This window comes from Athene cunicularia (genome assembly GCF_003259725.1).
Source record: "Athene cunicularia isolate RWA chromosome 1 unlocalized genomic scaffold, athCun1 chr1_part1, whole genome shotgun sequence".
Taxonomy (NCBI): Eukaryota; Metazoa; Chordata; class Aves; order Strigiformes; family Strigidae; genus Athene; species Athene cunicularia.
Window position 1 is genome coordinate 13,295,184 of NW_020799091.1, and position 17,670 is coordinate 13,312,853.

At 38.0% G+C, this 17,670-nt stretch overlaps 1 protein-coding gene across 2 annotated transcripts in view; it reads right to left on the bottom strand.

The window, feature by feature from the left end:
- Positions 1-2,246: 2,246 nt before the first annotated feature.
- Positions 2,247-17,670, bottom strand: part of TRPC6 (transient receptor potential cation channel subfamily C member 6) — a 41,112-nt gene continuing 25,688 nt past the window's right edge. Inside the window, exons 7-11 of one of the 2 annotated variants that reach the window (XM_026858299.1) lie at positions 15,822-16,017; positions 14,003-14,206; positions 6,109-6,204; positions 4,156-4,231; positions 2,247-2,839 (exon numbers count right to left, since the gene is read on the bottom strand). In XM_026858299.1, the coding sequence (XP_026714100.1) occupies positions 2,688-2,839; positions 4,156-4,231; positions 6,109-6,204; positions 14,003-14,206; positions 15,822-16,017 (724 nt within the window). In that variant the 3' untranslated portion in view covers positions 2,247-2,687. The remainder of the gene's footprint in view (positions 2,840-4,155; positions 4,232-6,108; positions 6,205-14,002; positions 14,207-15,821; positions 16,018-17,670) is intronic. The other variant, XM_026858305.1, reaches the window with a different exon arrangement.

Consider the following 17,670-nt stretch of genomic DNA (forward strand, 5'->3'; position numbering starts at 1 on the left):
TAAACAAATTCACAGTGTCCATTTTACCTCTGTAATAAAAATCTTCACTTCAGAAGTGCCTGGATCTTAAACTGTGTTTATGTATTTCCTTACATTGGGTTTATGGAGATTGAAGGTTCTACATCATCTAGAACTAGATTTTAGATCCAAATTGTCTATTACAATGACCAAAAATAAAGACTTTTGATTACTGAAAGTGAACTTTGACAGTCCTTGTTACCTCAGGTTCCGACCAACAGATTTTCTGAAGAGCTTGTCAAAGATGGAAAATATGCTTTGAGCAGTCCGGCCTCTAACACGGTCATTCAGTGGAGTTGTAGTAAGTGCTCACTGCTTCAGACAACCAGGCCCAAAATACTCAAGCAGGAATGCAAAATCAGTGGCCAGTCCTGGCCAAGGGAGATGGACAGGAACCATCCAGGAGCTGAAAGGCAGTAAAGCTAGTGTCATGCTGCCTTCCAGCCCAAGATCACCTCAACTGCCTTCGTTTTCTACACAGCGGCTGACACGGGAACCAGAGTGTTTCTGACAAAGAACAGCCAGTTGGGTCATCTCAAGGTCTGCAGTAACCGCTGTTGATTACCACGGAAAATACTGCAGGTTATGAGGTAACGCTTTTTCGTGATCAAAGGTGAGTTATGAAACTGGATATTCTGTAGTTCAGTTTTTCAGGCCAGCGCACTGTGTTTTTTAATACAAACTGCTCTACTACCTTTGAAAATCGTACTTTCCTTCTCCTCCCTCAGAGGAAGAAGCCTTAAAAGTTTCTAAACCCTGAGTTCATTATGCCTGAGGCCTACAAGGACATGTATTGTCCCAGACGCTCCATTTGTGGCTGAAGTAATGGGCCAAGCAGAAGGCTGAGCAGTTCCCCCAAACCATGACAAACATGCTCGGGGCACAGAGGCTTCCACCGCTCTCCAGGCAGGACACAGCCCCATGCTTCCACCTCTCTCTACATGGTTTCAAAACCCTTTCTAATGCACTCTTTTTCCCCTGAAAATACACAGTGATTTCACAAAATTTTTTTTAAAAAAGGACTACCAGTAAATTCAGCTAGAAACTAATCTAAACCCTTTAAAAAATAACCTCCAGTCTAAAGGGGAGAGGCAAGAACATTCTGATACATTCCACAATAAACAAGTTTCACAAAGCTAATTTAAAAGCAATTACTGACAAGCCATTTTCAGCCTTGTTTCCTAAACATACAAGGCTTTTACAGGTGCATTATACATCTTGATGTTCTTGTCACAATTTTTCACTAATTTCTACCAAGCCTTAGAGAAGCAGAGATCCCCAAAGTAATATATGCTTCTAATAGTCCCAGAATTGGTGATTGTCAGAAGTCAGAAACCCAAATTACTATATAACTGAGGGAAAATTTAGATGGAATTTGGCCTTTATCTATCTCGAGAGACAGAAACCAGCTGACTATCCTGCATGGATTTATTAGCTGGCCACTCACACAACTATCAGCCAGGCACAGCATGGGACCTCTTCTCTGGCTTAACAGAAGGAGACATAGAAGTATTGCAGTGGGCAGGGTGGAAGCACTGGTGGCTTCTAATGATGACATGGAATGAAGATTCTTCATTGAAGAAGTCCTAGTGAATACAGCACAAGACCTGAGCTTTCTCTAGTAGAAAAAAGGACAAGGGATGCAAATCAATAGAAGATGAGATTTCCTTAATTTTTGGAACAGCAGTTTTTTCTTTGCTAAGAATAGATCCGAAAAAAAATCAATGACTTAAGTTTAACTGTGGGGAAACATGGTCCCCAACACATAATGTACCTGGAATTCAGAGACAGGGTTTGCACCTAACATTTTAGTATCTTCCACCTTAAATAAATGTGTCAACAGCTTTACATTAAAACCCCTACTCCAAAGTTCGCAAGTTTTAGTTCAAGACATAAAAGATGGAGAATTTGTGAATTCTAAAACAGATCAGAACATCAAGATTAATTCTTTTGGATTAAAGAAGTTTTCTTCAGGCCTCAGCAATAGCTTTTCAATAAACTTGGTGAAAAATATTTCTTTCTTAATGCACTAACTCCCATTGGAAATTAGGTATATTTCAGGATAGTCCAGTGGTGAGAGGGATAAATAGGGAAAAGTGTAACACAGTAGTCCGAGTATTCTGGTATCTATCTCTTCAAGGAGATGTTCAAATAAATTACTTTAATATCCTGCATATTTTTAAGAAAGGCAGTTAGATTTTTTTTGCTAGTTGGGAATGCTTGAAAAATTAAATAGCTTTTGATATAAATATGTAAAAGCCTGGAATTTTCCTCTTTTGCTGCACTAAAATATATGTAAGAATGTCTACAAAAGGAAATTTGCAAAAATAACCAGTTAATGTAAGAAAAGTTTAGATTTATGCATTTAATCTTTCATGACTGGGCTCATCAAGATTCCACTGGAATTCTAAAAGAGGTAAACTGAATATCAGAAATTATCTCAAATTAAGTCTTCTTCAACAGGTAAATAATAAATAAATATCTTTACTCAAGTGGCATCTCCTCCTCACCGTGGACCCAGAGGATTTGCCACTGTGGTTTTTCAATAAGGAACTGGAATGATTTAATTTCTGAATCTGTTGTAGAAATGTGAGCTAGACTTGAGAAAAACAGAAATATGGCTTTAAGTGAATTCTTTAACGTTCTGTTGCACTTCTTAAACATTTAGGTTATCTCTTGCTTTCTTCTTCCTTAGAGTCAACTGACAGTTTTTCTCCAAGTTTCCGTATAAGTTCTGCCAGATCTTCAGAATTTTGAGATTTTTCCTCAAGGAGTTCATACCGGAGACTTGAGATGTCCTGTTTAATTTCTTTAAGTTCACCTGTAACAGATGTTAGAAGATCACACTATTAAGAAACAAAGGAAAAAAACAGCATATCCAAATATCTCAGTTATGATGGGTTTTCTCTGGATTTCTTTGTAGAAAGAGGAAAAAAGTGGATGTTCTGCACCTGTTGGTGAATGGTGGCTTAGGGATAGGAATATGAAGATGCACTTCAGGAATTAAACAAAACTGAAGGCAAAAGTGTGAGAGATCACATCAGTTCACAACCACTTCCCTGGGGAGCCTGTTCCAATGCTTGATAACCCATTCAGTGAAGAAATATTTCTAATATCCAATCTAAACCTCCCCTGGCACAACTGGAGTCTCTCCTCTTGTCCTATCACTTGTTACTTGGGAAAAGAGACCGACGCCCACCCTCCTTTCAGGGAGCTGTAGAGAGTAATAAGGTCTCCCCTCAGCCTCCTTCTCTCCAGACTAAACAACCCCAGTTCCCTCAGCTGCTCCTCATAAGACTTGTGCTCTAGACCCTTCACCAGCTTGGTTGTCCTTCTCTTGACACTCCAGCCCCTCAATGTCTTTCTTGTAGTGAGGGGCCAGAAACTGAACACACTCTTCGAGGTGCGGCCTCACCAGTGCTGAGTACAGGGGGACAATCACTTCCCTAGTCCTGGTGGCCACAATATTTCTGATACAAGCCAGGATGCTGTTGGCTGCCTTGGCCACCTGGGCACACTGCTGGCTCATGTGCAGCCGGCTGTTGCCCAACACCTCCAGGTCCCTTTCTGTATATCATGCAGATCGGGGCTGCCTGAGTCTTCCTGGCCAGCAACAAGCACTGTCCAAAAGAGAGTGGTCTTCTCCTTTTCCTGCTGCACTAAGTGTCCTTTCAGCACCAGAGGGGTGCAAACAAAAGAAAACATTTCTGTGAAGTGCATTCACTAGCTGTTTCCAGCTAATAAATCACTCCAAAAAAAGGCTGAAGTGTGTGTATCCCCATATATGAGTTCCCAATAAGAGCATATATCCACACAGGGAGAATTTGTACAGGAGAGCCTCAAACCAGCTGCTGCACTAAATTCAGGCCTCACCATGAGAAATGCATGGGTATTACTAGCAGTAGCAACACTTTTCACAAGAAGTCATCAGATAAGTGATAGTTTCTGATCGGAGAGCAGAGACAGAAAGCCACATCTCTTCCTTGACTTCGATTTCATGTTAATTTTACCTCTTGCACTTGTAAACATGTCAAGTGGATTAAGTATTTTGTAAACATTTTTTTCAAGTGGCACATGTAACCGCTTTATTTGGTTTGATTCTCTGATTAGAGATAAACATACAATTCATAAACATACCTTCATTGACTTCATCACTTTCCTTATCTATCTGAGCCTTCAGTACATATCTTTTAATGAGGCGCTTCATTATTTTCTGCAGAGAAGAAAGAAGAAAAAAGAGTTTTCTTAGTTGGTCTTTCTATTACTGCTATGACGTTTCAAAACATGAGGTGTTATGTCCTTCTGTTGCATTCAGACACTTTAGTGTGGGACTTACAGGGTTAAAGGAATGAAAAAATCTGTTTTCATCTACAGTAGATATTGAAACTTTATGATTCTGCACATATATATACGTGAAAGTTAGAAAACTAAACATGTCTTAGGAATGTTATCATTCATGAAGCTTAACCTACTGCTGGAGTCTGTGAGAATGATTAATACAGTTGCAGCTTTGATTTCCATGTAGGTGGAACCATCTAGCCTATATTGCTACCAAAATATGCTAATGACCCCGATTAGCAGTGCTAATTGCTACACCCTTTTGCCATCAGTCTATTTTAATCCACTTTTATATTATATTTGATAAGTTAACTTTTCCCAGTGTAAGCCTTAGAGAAAATGGGACCCACAATTCTAAGAGTTATTTAAGCATCTCAGCTGGGACTCATCTAACCAAACAGAGATACTTTCTAATGTAAATATACATATCTCACCTTTAAATCTCTCTGTGGATAGAAAAAGCAAACCTGAGAGCACAGTTCGTTTCAGACAACTAAAACTCATCAAATAAATCACACCATTCAAATGACTACCCTCTCTGCTAATAATAAAGGGGAACCTAGGCCAGCAAATTGAGATGTAAATTTTACCTTCCCAGGAAAAATGAATTCCACCCCTGATTCTCCCATTAGTTCAAATTACTTGAATGAGAACAAGGTATCTAATTATCTCTGAGGATCTATCTTTCTAACTTTGTGTTTAATATTTTCATGTGGTGTAACCCATGACAAAACAATACTTTCTGGTTTTCACTACAAGATGCAAAATATAGGTAGGTTTATGTGTCTGCTTTTGTCTCCACAGTAATAGACCTGACCAGAGATGGTTATGGTGTGAATCATCCCAGATTAGTGGTTCTAGACCGTCACTGCAGTCATGCTTGCAAGGTCAGCATCTGTACTGTTTATTCTAATAATCCGAGAAAGTTTCAAATACAAAGCCACATATTCTCACATTTATGGGATAAATCTGAACTCTTCAAATGTATCACTGCATCATAATGAAATTGGCTGTGAAAAAGTCAGGGAGTTTTTGGAATAGACTTTTGCAGACACTGCACAATATAAGAGTGGAGCTGAGTTAGCCTGCCCAAGGGAAAAAACTTTTCTCTCTTGTATGGTTAAAAAAGGTACACCTGTTTTCTACATCCTTTCGCATCCAGATGGCATTGTTCTATTGCCCACGCAGCCCTTGCTTCTTCCTTTCCACCTGCTTTGTAGTATTACAGGAAGGAAAGGAGCAGCCTCTGGAGCAGAACAGCTGAGCTTTATGTGAACTGTGCTGGGTCTCTTTATACTTAATTGCACAAAGGCTCACTGCAGTTGTTTAGGAGACAAAGAATAAACAGACTATATTGATAACATAAAGCCTGAAAGATATTTGCAGTGCTTGAAGTATTAGTATATAGAGGTGTAGCACAATAAGCTATTTTGATTTTTATTTTCTTTTTGGTTTTCTTAATTCATACTGTGCAGCTGAGGACTCAACCTGTCTCCAAAATTAAAAACAGTTTTCGAGCACTTTAAAATATTGCACTATAATGGTAAGGTTTAAGAAACAAAGACTAGAGAAAAACAACCTCAGACTGTACTGCAAATACCTAAACCATTGACATTTATTTCTGATATACACAAGGTCTGTGGATTTATTCTTGATTCATATTGTTTAACATAAATTCAAAACTGTCCTCGTGCTGTCTGTCTGACAGTTCTATTACTTCTTGATTTTGTTTTAAAATATACTGGTTTTTACCTGGTATTGCCTTGGAGGATTGTTTAAACTGTTTAAATGGATTTCATCCGAGCTTCTTATACTTGATTGCTTCCTTTGACCAAGCTGAAATAGAAACTAAATTTAGAGTACAAAATAAATAGAAGAACAATATGCTTAATTACCTCATGCATATGTCGTATGACAGAACATTAACTCAGTTTGGGGAATATTAAATTACTGTGCTGATGTCTTCTAAGGCCTTTGGTTATTTGGGATACTCTGGGATATAGTTTGCTCGGGAGGAAAGCAGGAGAAGGTTAGATGCTTATGCAGCTCTACAGGCGTGTCACGCATCAAGGGAGCCCAAAACACAATACCTGATGTTAATGAAGGCTAAAACCTTCTTGTAGCCATTTCTTCTGCAACTGAAATCAGGCATATATACTTCACTCTTAAGGTATAACAGGAACTTCCCATGGTTGAACTTTGATAATAAATGGAAGTAGGAATACGGAATATGTGATAAATATTCACCAGACGTCAGTTAGAAAATGATAAAAAGTTCTCAGCAGAGAGAATTTACCAGGGCTTCATTCTAACATACATGTACTAATACAAATGCTCAAATAAAAAACTTGGGAGTTGTATAGGTATGAAAAGGCTGAATGAGGCATCAGGTTCAGTTGTTTAATCAGCAGTGAGAACACTGATTAAAATTCTCAATTCTCACAGCTGCTGCTAAGGTTGCTCCTTAAAAGTCTTGTAGTTTTCTAGAATTCCAAATAACTTTATACTAACTTTAACAGTAAAGCATGGAAGTCTTTATGAACTGCAAATGGAATAATTTAAATATTTTTAGATTTTGTTTAGCATTTCATAGAATCATAGAATGGTTTGTGTTGAGAGGGGTCTTTAAAGATCAAATAGTTCAACCCCCCTGTCATGGGTGGGGACATCTTTCACTAGATCAGGTTTGTACTTTGATATTTTTTCCTGAAGAAAAGATTACACTTCTTGGTAAAATACAATATTTTGAAATTAATATAAAGTTTACACTGAATTTGGACTTTTTGCTCTTTAAAAAGACTCACAATATCTATATACAGATACTTTTGAAAACACTATCTATCTATTCAGACTATGTTTATCTGACTAAGAAAAATAATAATAGAAGACATACAGTAATATATAAATAGATATATAATTCATTTTTATCTCTAACATATTAACCTGAATTTGGATGGAAATTGAACTAAAGATGTATAAAAAGGCAACTTATGGTTGCTTTTCCTTGCCTGAATAAAAGTACCTTACATATTTTGAATATGTTAGAAAACACAAGTTTATCTAAATGTTTTAACTTAAAACTACGTATCTAATTTATAATTAAAAATAGTGGCTAGTTTACATGGCTGTGTAATCACTATGTCTTTCAGGATTTTAGAACTAAAAATACTCTTGGGCTTTACCTTTATTACTAGGTTAAAAAAGGAAAAAAATCTTCCTGCTTTTTCAACTCCTAGTTTCCTAATGCACAATTTTTTTGAAATAACGTAGTAGAATAAGAGGAAGATTATGCTTCCTCTTCAGTGGCAGAGGAAAGTCACTGTAGCCAAAGCTGCCTGGGCTCACCGCCCAAGGCGTGAGCTTGGGCTCCGGCTATGTGGCTGGTGTCCCAGTCCTTCTGGATTTCTGACTTTTTCTGCAGCTGTGATATCATTCATGATCCTGGTACTTACCAGTTCACATATAATCTGCAAATGCATTCAATTTTATTATGTATTTTTAAATATTTATTATGCATTTAATTATGTATTTTAAATGTAATCTGTCGTGCCGATTACCAGTTTCAAATTTACTTTACATTGGTTCACTTCAAAAATTAGTCCAATGCTTAACTGAAACTTGATTTTCACCTGAAATAACAAAATTGGTAATATGTAGTGAAATGAGTAAAATGAGACACTGCAAACTGGTGAAACCAGATACACTGTAACATCTTTATCTTAACTTTGACCCTTCAGCACTCTGCATTTTTTGAACAGAATAATGTACTTCTAATTAGCTACAGGCTGCACCTTGAGAGTTGGCAGGTAAATCAGAAATATATAACTTCAATGAATCTACTTATATAACAGTGACAGGACATCTATTGTATGTTGCTGAATGACCACTTGGTGGCAGAGATTGCCAAGATTTCGTTATAACTTCATTTTACACAAAATTTTTAAACTCTCTTTAAGTTTCATGCCTATGGCTTTATCCTCTCCCCAAAATTACTACTAAAGTAATCTCAGCTTGTCACATTAATGACTGAACTAGAACTTGTATTTTTAAGTTAATATCTATTGAACATCAGCACATGACTAAATGGAGGGTAAAAAATATAATTTAAATAAAACAATGATAAAAACCCTAACAAAAACACTCCTCCAGGAGTGTTGTGTAGAAGAAGAAATTCAGCATAAATGGAACATTCCTCTTAGAAAACACCTTCTTTAAACTTGCTTCTCATTTCATCAGTCTCTAGTATTACTTAAAATTAATGTAATCAGAATAGTAATGCAATTACTGTAGCTGTTTTGTGCAGAACTTTATTAACAACTTAAATCCCAGTTTTCAGAAGCAGATGATGACTTGGAATGACAGTAAATCATACGTGCTTGGACCAGATGGGAGGGTTCCCAGAAAATGACAGTTTGTGTTCCAATAACCAGAGGTCGCTTGGGAAAATTTCAGAAACACTGTTAATTACTAGGAAAGTAAAAGTTAACATAGTTTTTATTGCTTGAATGAGGGTTTAAAGCTATTTCAATAACTAGTTGTTCCTTATTTCTATCCTGAAAGGTCATGTTTTAAGAAAAAACTTTAAATACATCATGTGCCACTCTCAGTTTTTAGTTCAGGAAGATGAACAAGTTCTGTGACTCTTAGACCATAAACTTTCTCATTCACAAGGCAGTTTTTCAATTTAGAATAAAACTCAAAGCAGGTTTTAAAACTCTCATTTTCCTTCATTTATTTCTCCCCTTTTTTTGGTTTCAGTTTCTTGTTCACCTGATATTTAAAACACCGGTTCTAGCCTGAAACAGAAGAAATCTGTGGGTTTTGATCAACAGGCTAAAAGAAAACATCTCATAGCCTTTATTATTATATGTAGGTATGTCTTGAGAAGTTAGTTTCTGGTGTGCTACACTTCGAACACAGCTATGTAAATCACTCGCCATTTAGCACTGATGGCATCTGGCTTAATTTTCTGCCAAAGGTAATCAGGGCAGAGGTGGCTCTAGGGCCAGAATTTCCCCTCTTCCCATCCTAATTCTTGTCTTTACACTCGTCCTGTTGCTGCTGCCACTTTTGCACTGAGAAGATGCAGGTTCTGCAGGAGAAAGACCCACAGGCTGGGTCTAGAGCAGTAAACTCAAGCGTGTATTAACGTTTCTGGGTCCTGCAATGCAATGTCTCCTATCAGTAAACTTCAAGTGTCCTCCCAAATATGACTTGCACCAGAGCAATCTCAGGCACAGTTTGGCAGTTGGAATGGTCTGGGGACAAGAGCTTGCAGCAACCCTACTTTGGGAGGAAAACTACTTGAATAGGGACAAGCCAATACTGAATTGGCCTCAGTGCCCAGACAAACTCTGTCACATTTAATTTACTAGCATAGACACAGCCACCAAGACTTGGATCTGGTCTTGACAAATCTTTTCTTCTTTGCACATTGCATTTATAGTAGCTCCTTGCTCAACAGTCACAGCAGCACAAGCCTGCTCAGCACAGGATGAGTCCAAAGTCAAAACGCAAAAAGCCTGAGAATGCCTTTGAGAAGATGCCACAAAACAACCTCAACGATAATGAATCATCAACAGTGGGTCAAGATGTGACACAAAACCATTTTATATATATTTTTTAGGAGTATGAAGGATAGCAGCATCTGATAGATTCAGGTAAAGTCAACTGCACAGTATGTGATGGTCCAATGGGTAAGTAAAAATGTAATCATCAGTCACCCTGCCGGAAAAGCTGAAGAAGAAATAGGTGTTACTCAGCTGCTTTATGTTTTTCAACATAAAAGCTTTTTTTAAAAAATTTCATCTGCAGTTTTATAGCTTCTTTGGCTGGGGAGTAAGGACATTTCATTTAGCATTAGTTGTACTACAATCTGTAGTGAGTGGAAAGCATTAATGTTTGAAGACCAAAATGCAGGGTTAGAAAAAAAATTGATAAATGATGGTTGCGTCCTTACAGATCTCTTTCAGAGGGACTGCTGTAAAAGCAGAATCTGCTGTTACTATTTTATCTAGAATTGGTAATTATTACATTTTGCACCCTTCTAGCCATCTGAATTGCTAGGCTTGGATATAATTTTGAAAAGGAATGGTAAAAATCCAGCTTCTTTACTTAGGGTGTAAGAATGGAATTTTTAAGAGTACCTGTTTTATGGGAACATAAATTTCATTTTAAAAAGTCATTAAAAATACATTTCTAGCTTATGTGCTTTTGAGAGTCACAAATTAAGTGAATTAGAAGAAAAAATCCTTTGATTTGTTGCATCTCATCATCACTCAATTTGAAGTTTATATGCATCTCCTTAAAGTCATGATTTTTCAATAATGACTTTATCACTCATGGAAGTTATAAAATTGATTTGCATCAAGCAGCTTGATGAAAAGTTTTGCAAATGCCAGCATCACTAAAAACTTGAGCAAATACAGCATCACCTCTATTAGGTTTTAAATATATTAGGATTAGATTTCCCAAATAAAATTGAGATGTGTGAAATGTTAGAAAAATTACTGGTAGCACACACAAGGCATCTGAAATTAATCAAAATCTTGACATTGGTGACGTTTGTAATATCTGTGTTTGTTTTTATAGACTACTATGAACTTAGCAGAGGCAGAGCCTCGTCAGAAGCACAGTATTTTTCCCTAGAGCTCCATTTCTTTCTTCTAGGATTGCAACCAGATTCTTTTCTCTTTTACTCTTCAACTGATAACTGTGATGGAAAATGGGCTTGTCATGTTGGTGACAGAGAGCTGACAGATGCATGTAAATTCTTTACTGGCCCCCAGTCTAATGACTAATGACTCCTGACTACAGACTCAAGAACTCCAAACTTTGAACAGGCCTCTGGCCAGACTGCTGCCTATTTTAACAAAGATCTTTCCACACTAAAATGTCCATAAATGACACATTTGTTTCTGCCACCATGACAAACCTGTAATTCCTTTCTTTCTGTGAATGTTAGCATATGCTCACCTTTCTATTCACTGTCTTGCAAAGGTCTTCTTCCATAACATGTCACAATAGTGCTAGTCTTTACACTTCCAATACCACCTAAAACCATGTGCTATGCCCCATATTCTCCTAAAGCAAGTCATTTGATTTATACTGAGACACTGTAGCAAAAACAGACTGACTACAAACTCTTTAAATAAGCACCTGAGATACAGCAATGAATCAACTCAAGTGCTTTTCACTGCACTTGTGCAAATAAAACAGATAACAGAATGCTTCACAATAAAAGCACTCTCAGTGGAAACAGAGACAGGCTAGAAAGGGGGAATTCAGAAACTCTGCCCAGGCATGTGAGATTGGTGTTAGGAAGGACAAAGCTCACCTTAAGCTGACATTTGCAAGGGCAGTAACAAGAGCTTCTACTGCTACAGTAGCAGTATAATGCTGAACAAGGAAAATGTGGGCCTGTTGCTCAGTGGGCAGGGGGTTTAGTGGCAGAGGACTCAGGTAAGGCTTGGGACTCGGTGCCTTCTTTGCCTTAGCTTTCACCAACAGTCTCTCAGGCCTCTGTGCTTAGTGAAGGGATTCGAGGAGGAGAATGACCAGCTGTGGAGGACAGTCAAGTCAGGGGTTACTTGAGAGAACTTGGTCTAGGCAAGTCCATTGGACACAATGGGCTGCATCCATGGGTGCTGAGACAGCAGATTAAGCTCTTGAAAATATGCTATCATCTTTGAAAGATCATGGAGATTTGGAGAGGTCCCCAAAGGCTAGAGAAAGACATATAGAATCATAGAAACATTCAGGTTGTAAAAGACGCTTGGGATCATCCAGTCCAACCATCAGCCCTACTCTACAAAGTTCTCCCCTATGCCATATCCCCCAGCATCTCATCCAAATGACCCTTAAACACACACAGGGATGGTGACCCCACCACCTCCCTGGGCAGCCTATTCCACTGTCTGACCACTCTTTCTGTGAAACATTTTTTATGTCAAACTCATCTCCAGAGAAGGTCAAAATAATGATCTGGGCAATCACAGGCCACTAAATCTCCCTTCAGTAACACAAAATAATGGATTGAGTCGTCTTAGAGCACATTTTGGGGTACAAGGAAGAGGACAAGATGGTTAGGAAAAGTAACTGTGGGTTTATGAAATGTAAACCTGTCTGACCATCTGGATGGCCTTCTCAGATAGGATTTTTTTACTGGATTTGCAGATGAGGACAGAGCTGGGGATGTCCACTGCCTTGACTTTAGCAAGGGTTTTAACACCGTATCCTATAATGTTCTTGTACCCACGTTAGGATTTTACTGCCTGGATGGGTGGACAACTAGATGGGTAAAATCCTGAAGTGGATGGTTGCACTCAGAAGGCAATATAAGGGTCCTGTCCTGGGACTTGCCCTTTTAAACATCTTTATCAAAGACCAGGCATCAGAGGCAGTGTTGGAGCACACTCCTGTCAACTTTGCAGACAAAGGCAGATTTGGGGGGAGCAGTTGACAGATTTGAAGGCAGGGATGCCATCCAGGAGGATAGGGCTGACAGAAACCTTATGAATTTCAATAAGGACAAATGGGAAGGAATAACTCAACAACAACCACTGGGGACTGGCTGGATAGGGAGCAGCTCTGCAGAAAAGGACCTGGGAGAGTTGTGGGACAGTGAGAAAGATGGCAGAAAAGCTTCAGCAAGTTCAGTAGAGGGTCACCAAGACATTTGGGGCTGGATCACTTGCCCTGTGAAGAGACACTGGGGAATATGGGCTTGTTCAGCCTGAAGTAGATATGGCTTCAGGCATACCTAACACTGGCCTCCAGTGTATACAGGGAGGTATTGAGGAGATGGAGCTTGGCTTTTCACAGTACTGCAGGACAAGAGGATCATAGCATCATAGAACAATTTGGGTTGGAAGGGACCTTAATGATAACCTAGTTCCAACCCCCTGCCATGTGCAGGGACACCTTCCACTAGCCCAGGTTGCTCAAAGCCCCGTCCAACCTGGCCTTGAACACTGCCAGGGAGGGGGCAGCCACAGCTTCTCTGGGAAACCTCCTCCAGTGTCTCACCACACTCACAGGGAAGAATTTCTTCCTCACATCTAATGTAAATCTACCCTCTTTCATTTTAAAGCCATTACCCCTTGTCCTATCACTACACACCCCTGTGAAATATCCCTCTCTGGCTTTCTTGTAGGACCCCTTTGGGTACTGGAAGGCTGCTACAAATTCAAACAAGAGGTAGAAGAAACTGAGGGGCAGTCAGGAGGTGACAGATGCTGCCCAGAGAGGCTGTGAAGTCTCCATCCCTGGAGGTTTTCAAGGCTTAATTGGATGAAGCCCTGAGCAACCAGCCTGACCTTAGAGCTGACCCTGGCACAAGCAGGAGGTTGGACCAGAGACCTCCTGAAGTCCCTCCCAGCCTGAATTATTCTCTGATTTTTTGACAAGAAGCAGAAAGAACTGTAAATTTACAAAGTTATTTTTGAACTTAACATATGGCAGATGTAGACAAATATTTATATTAGAAAACAAATTAAGGAATAGAGCCTGTATGTCATGACTGACTTCAGTATGGACTAATGATGTTGGGAAATTCATGAGAAAAAGCAGGTTAACAACAAAAATGAAGTTTAAAATTGGTTTTATCTTTTAAAATTAGCAGTCAGTATACACATTAAAAAATTACCTTGTTCATCTCTGCATCTTCCTTAAAGCTTTTCTTTTGGCACAGAAATGGTTTAGAAATACAGTTTTTGATTCTGAGTAGGAGATACAGCAAAGACTTTGGGCTTGGCACTAAGTTGAAGGGTACTGGAAGAGTTCTCCCTTCTTCAAAGTAAGAAAACCAAAGTTTAGCCCTTGCAAATTTCCATTCTACATCAGCATCATCCTGTAAAACAGAAACATGGCTGTTAGTAAACTGTTAATATCACCTTGACTATTGAAGATGCTCTAGATAAACTTTATGGTGTTTTTGAATGTAACTGGCTGAAAATAATCTCAAACAGATCAAAAAGTTGTTTATATTATGTGAAAACTAAATTTCAGTGAGTGGGACTGTTCTCATTAGTCCATTTAAATAATGCAATTACAGAAGAGCAAAGTGGATTTGATTTAAACATTGGCTACTGCAGAGTGACTGCTAATAGTCTGCAATACAGGATCACAAAACCACATCTCTTGTTCTCTTTGTAAACACACTGATTAGAAGGAGAGCTCTGACTTAAAAGCAATACAATGCTTAAGTTAAAGCTTCATGGCAACACTCAAATTCACCCGCTCTAGGGCTTCACTGAGTAGTTGCCTTCTTGGAACACTCTCATGGTCTGGAAATAAAATTGAAAAATCCTATGTTAACATAACAATCTCTCAATGAGACTAAAAACTCTGATTTCTTATTGGTCTCTTCTGTAGCAATTAGTCTATTATCTTTTTGTGAAGAAGACATAGTATCAGAATTTTAAATTAAAACTTTATTCTATTACGTTAAACATGAAGTTGGAAAAGATTGGGTGATTTTTACCTAATCCTTTCCGTTTGCTGGGATATATGATTAAATCAGGTATGGTATCATCATCATGGTTTATGTTTAACATTTACGATAGTCAAAACATGCACTTTATTCCTCCATGTAAAGTTTAATAGTGTTTCTGCGGAAAGGACCTAAGTTATGTTCAAGGACATGACTCCGTACCGCTGTAGCTGTTTATAGAAGCTCTTTGTATCCAGTGACCATATTTTCAGATAGTAGCTTGGTTTTATTTGCTGTGAACCTGATGGCCTCCTGAGTTAGAAGAATCTGAAACTCCCTAGAGAACATGTGTTGCTCTTGCCCAAGCTGAACAATGCTACAGTCCCAAACCAGAGCCCAGAACCTGGGACCAGAGAGGTGTGAAACCTGAGTCTGCTGCTTTGTGGCAAGGGCATCACCTGGGAAAGGCTGAGGTGGCCTAGCTCCTGAAGACCTGCTTCCTTTTTTTATTAAACAATGATAATGATTTAGCCTGTTGTTTTCCACAGCATACAACAGTTCATGCTGATTTTCAGTAGCCCTTTACTTTGTCAAGTAAAGTTTTGTTCACTGCAGTTGACTAGAGCAACAGTTTAAATAAAAGAAGAAAACAGCATATTACAGACTTGCTTGCAAGGTCAAGGCATAGGAGTGAGAACATTCTCACAGCAAGAGGCATGCTACTCAAATAGGAACTACAAATGAGGCAAAGATCAACAAAGAAGTCACACATCCTCTTCAGGGACATAACACAGTTCACTAGAAGTTTCTTAGTCCAGTCTAATTCTTACTATTGCAAGCACATGCAACTGCGCAATTTCCAGGTATTTTATAATAAAAATGTACAGTGGACTTAGTATTTTCTCCTAATATATTCCAAAAGCCTATCTGTTACTTTTCTTAAATAAGATGTCAACAAGAAAATTTTCAGGTGATTTAGACAATTGGGTATAACAGTAAATGTGGTGATATTTCACCATAAATGGAATTTTACCTCAATTTCCTGGAATGAGCTGTTGATCATTGCAATAAGCATGTTCAGTAAGACAATGACCATGGTAACATTATAGACTCCATAAAGGACATAACCAATATTTTCAATAAATTTGTGTTTATAATTGATGACAACTGATTTAACTTCCGAGAGTCCAAATATAGCCCAGAACAATGTCTTGAAACTTTCTTCAACACTAAAAGGAGAAATTGAACACACGCATATGTTACTGAAGAAAAGCTGTATATTCTTATTGTATAAATTGCCAGCTACCATTTTTATACAGTGTACAAATTTTTCCATTATCATAATGTAGAACTCTACCATAGTGATATTATGCAGAACAAGTAGACTATCTAATTTCATAGGTACAGGCTGTTTCATAATATGAGATTCCTAATATTTAAGATTGAAAATAAAACCATCTGATTCAGTTTAGGACTTATATTATTATTATTATTATTATATCCTCAAAAGAATATTACAATTCACTTGTTAACTACTTTAATCTATATGCTACATGCTTGCTGGTAATGTGAATGCACATAAAAAAAAAAAATCACCGTAGATACTTCATTTTAACTGCACCATTAGTTCACTTAGTATGAATTATTTCACCATTAATATAACATTTTGAAACTGTGAAGAAGACAGGATGTCTGACTGCAAATCAGTATTTTTCAAAGAATGAGTCTCACAGACCACAACCTTCCAGTTGAGTTTTCACTATCCCACAAATTCAAGGTAAAGGCAATAAGCCATGGTGTGGGGATACTGATTTTTTTTCCAAGTCAGTTCATTTAAATACATGTATTTCCTCTTAATAATTTTATATATATATATTTGCATAAACATAAATCCAATCCACTGAGGTATCTTTTCCTATCTATCTCCACCTGTTTAAAAATATATTTCCCCTTGCTTTGAAGAAGAGATCTCAGTTCCGCTTGTCCAAAAATGAAGTAGCATTGCAAAGCACATTTTGGATTTTGTTGCATTATTGTTTAAAAAAAAAAAAAAAAAAAAAAGTTAAAAGAAATGTTTAATTTTTAGTAGTGAATTTACTTCTCTACTTACAATATTTTATCAGTATTCCATCTGTGAGTCGTAGCTTTAGGTAATTTATCTATGGTGTGATCAAATAATACTAAAAAAGTAGTAACAATTTTTTTTCTCTTGGCCCAGTTTGCTTCCTGGCTGAATATACTTCGTAACAGGTACAGCTTGAATATCATGACAGCCAGAAATTAAGTGGGTAAGGGCTGCAGAGCATGGAAAAGAATAAGTTCCCGCTGAAGTTATTTATCTTTAAATCACAGCTAGAAATGAGATGCATGACAAATGTATACCAAATAACTCCTGACAGAGAAATTCAGAATTTCTATTCTTATGGTGGAAGAAGAAAAAAAGAATAATCAAGAAAATAGTCAAAGAAAAAAAGGGGAATGTATTTTCTCCTCTCAAAATGGAATAGGTTATTACCATTGGCAACTACAGGGAGCCAGAGCTTTAAAAAGGGATTAGATTTATTTTTTTTTTTAATGGTGAGAATATATGGAGTTGTCTAAATTAAATTACAAATATTTTACAATGTGTATCACACGGTAGTGATTAGCCTGCTTCAGTTACAGATGAGAGTGGCACTTGTCAGAGGCACCAGCCTTGCTCCACAGGCTGCAGGGAGCCGCTGCACTCTGAAGTGCTGGTGCCAATCACCCTCACAGGCAGGATGCTGTCCTGCAGGTCCAGGGTCTGACCAGCCTATGTCCCAAAGTCCCTGAACTCTGTGAACAAGCCCTGTGCACGGAGTGCTAATACAGATTGCACTGCCAGGTCATCTGACATACGT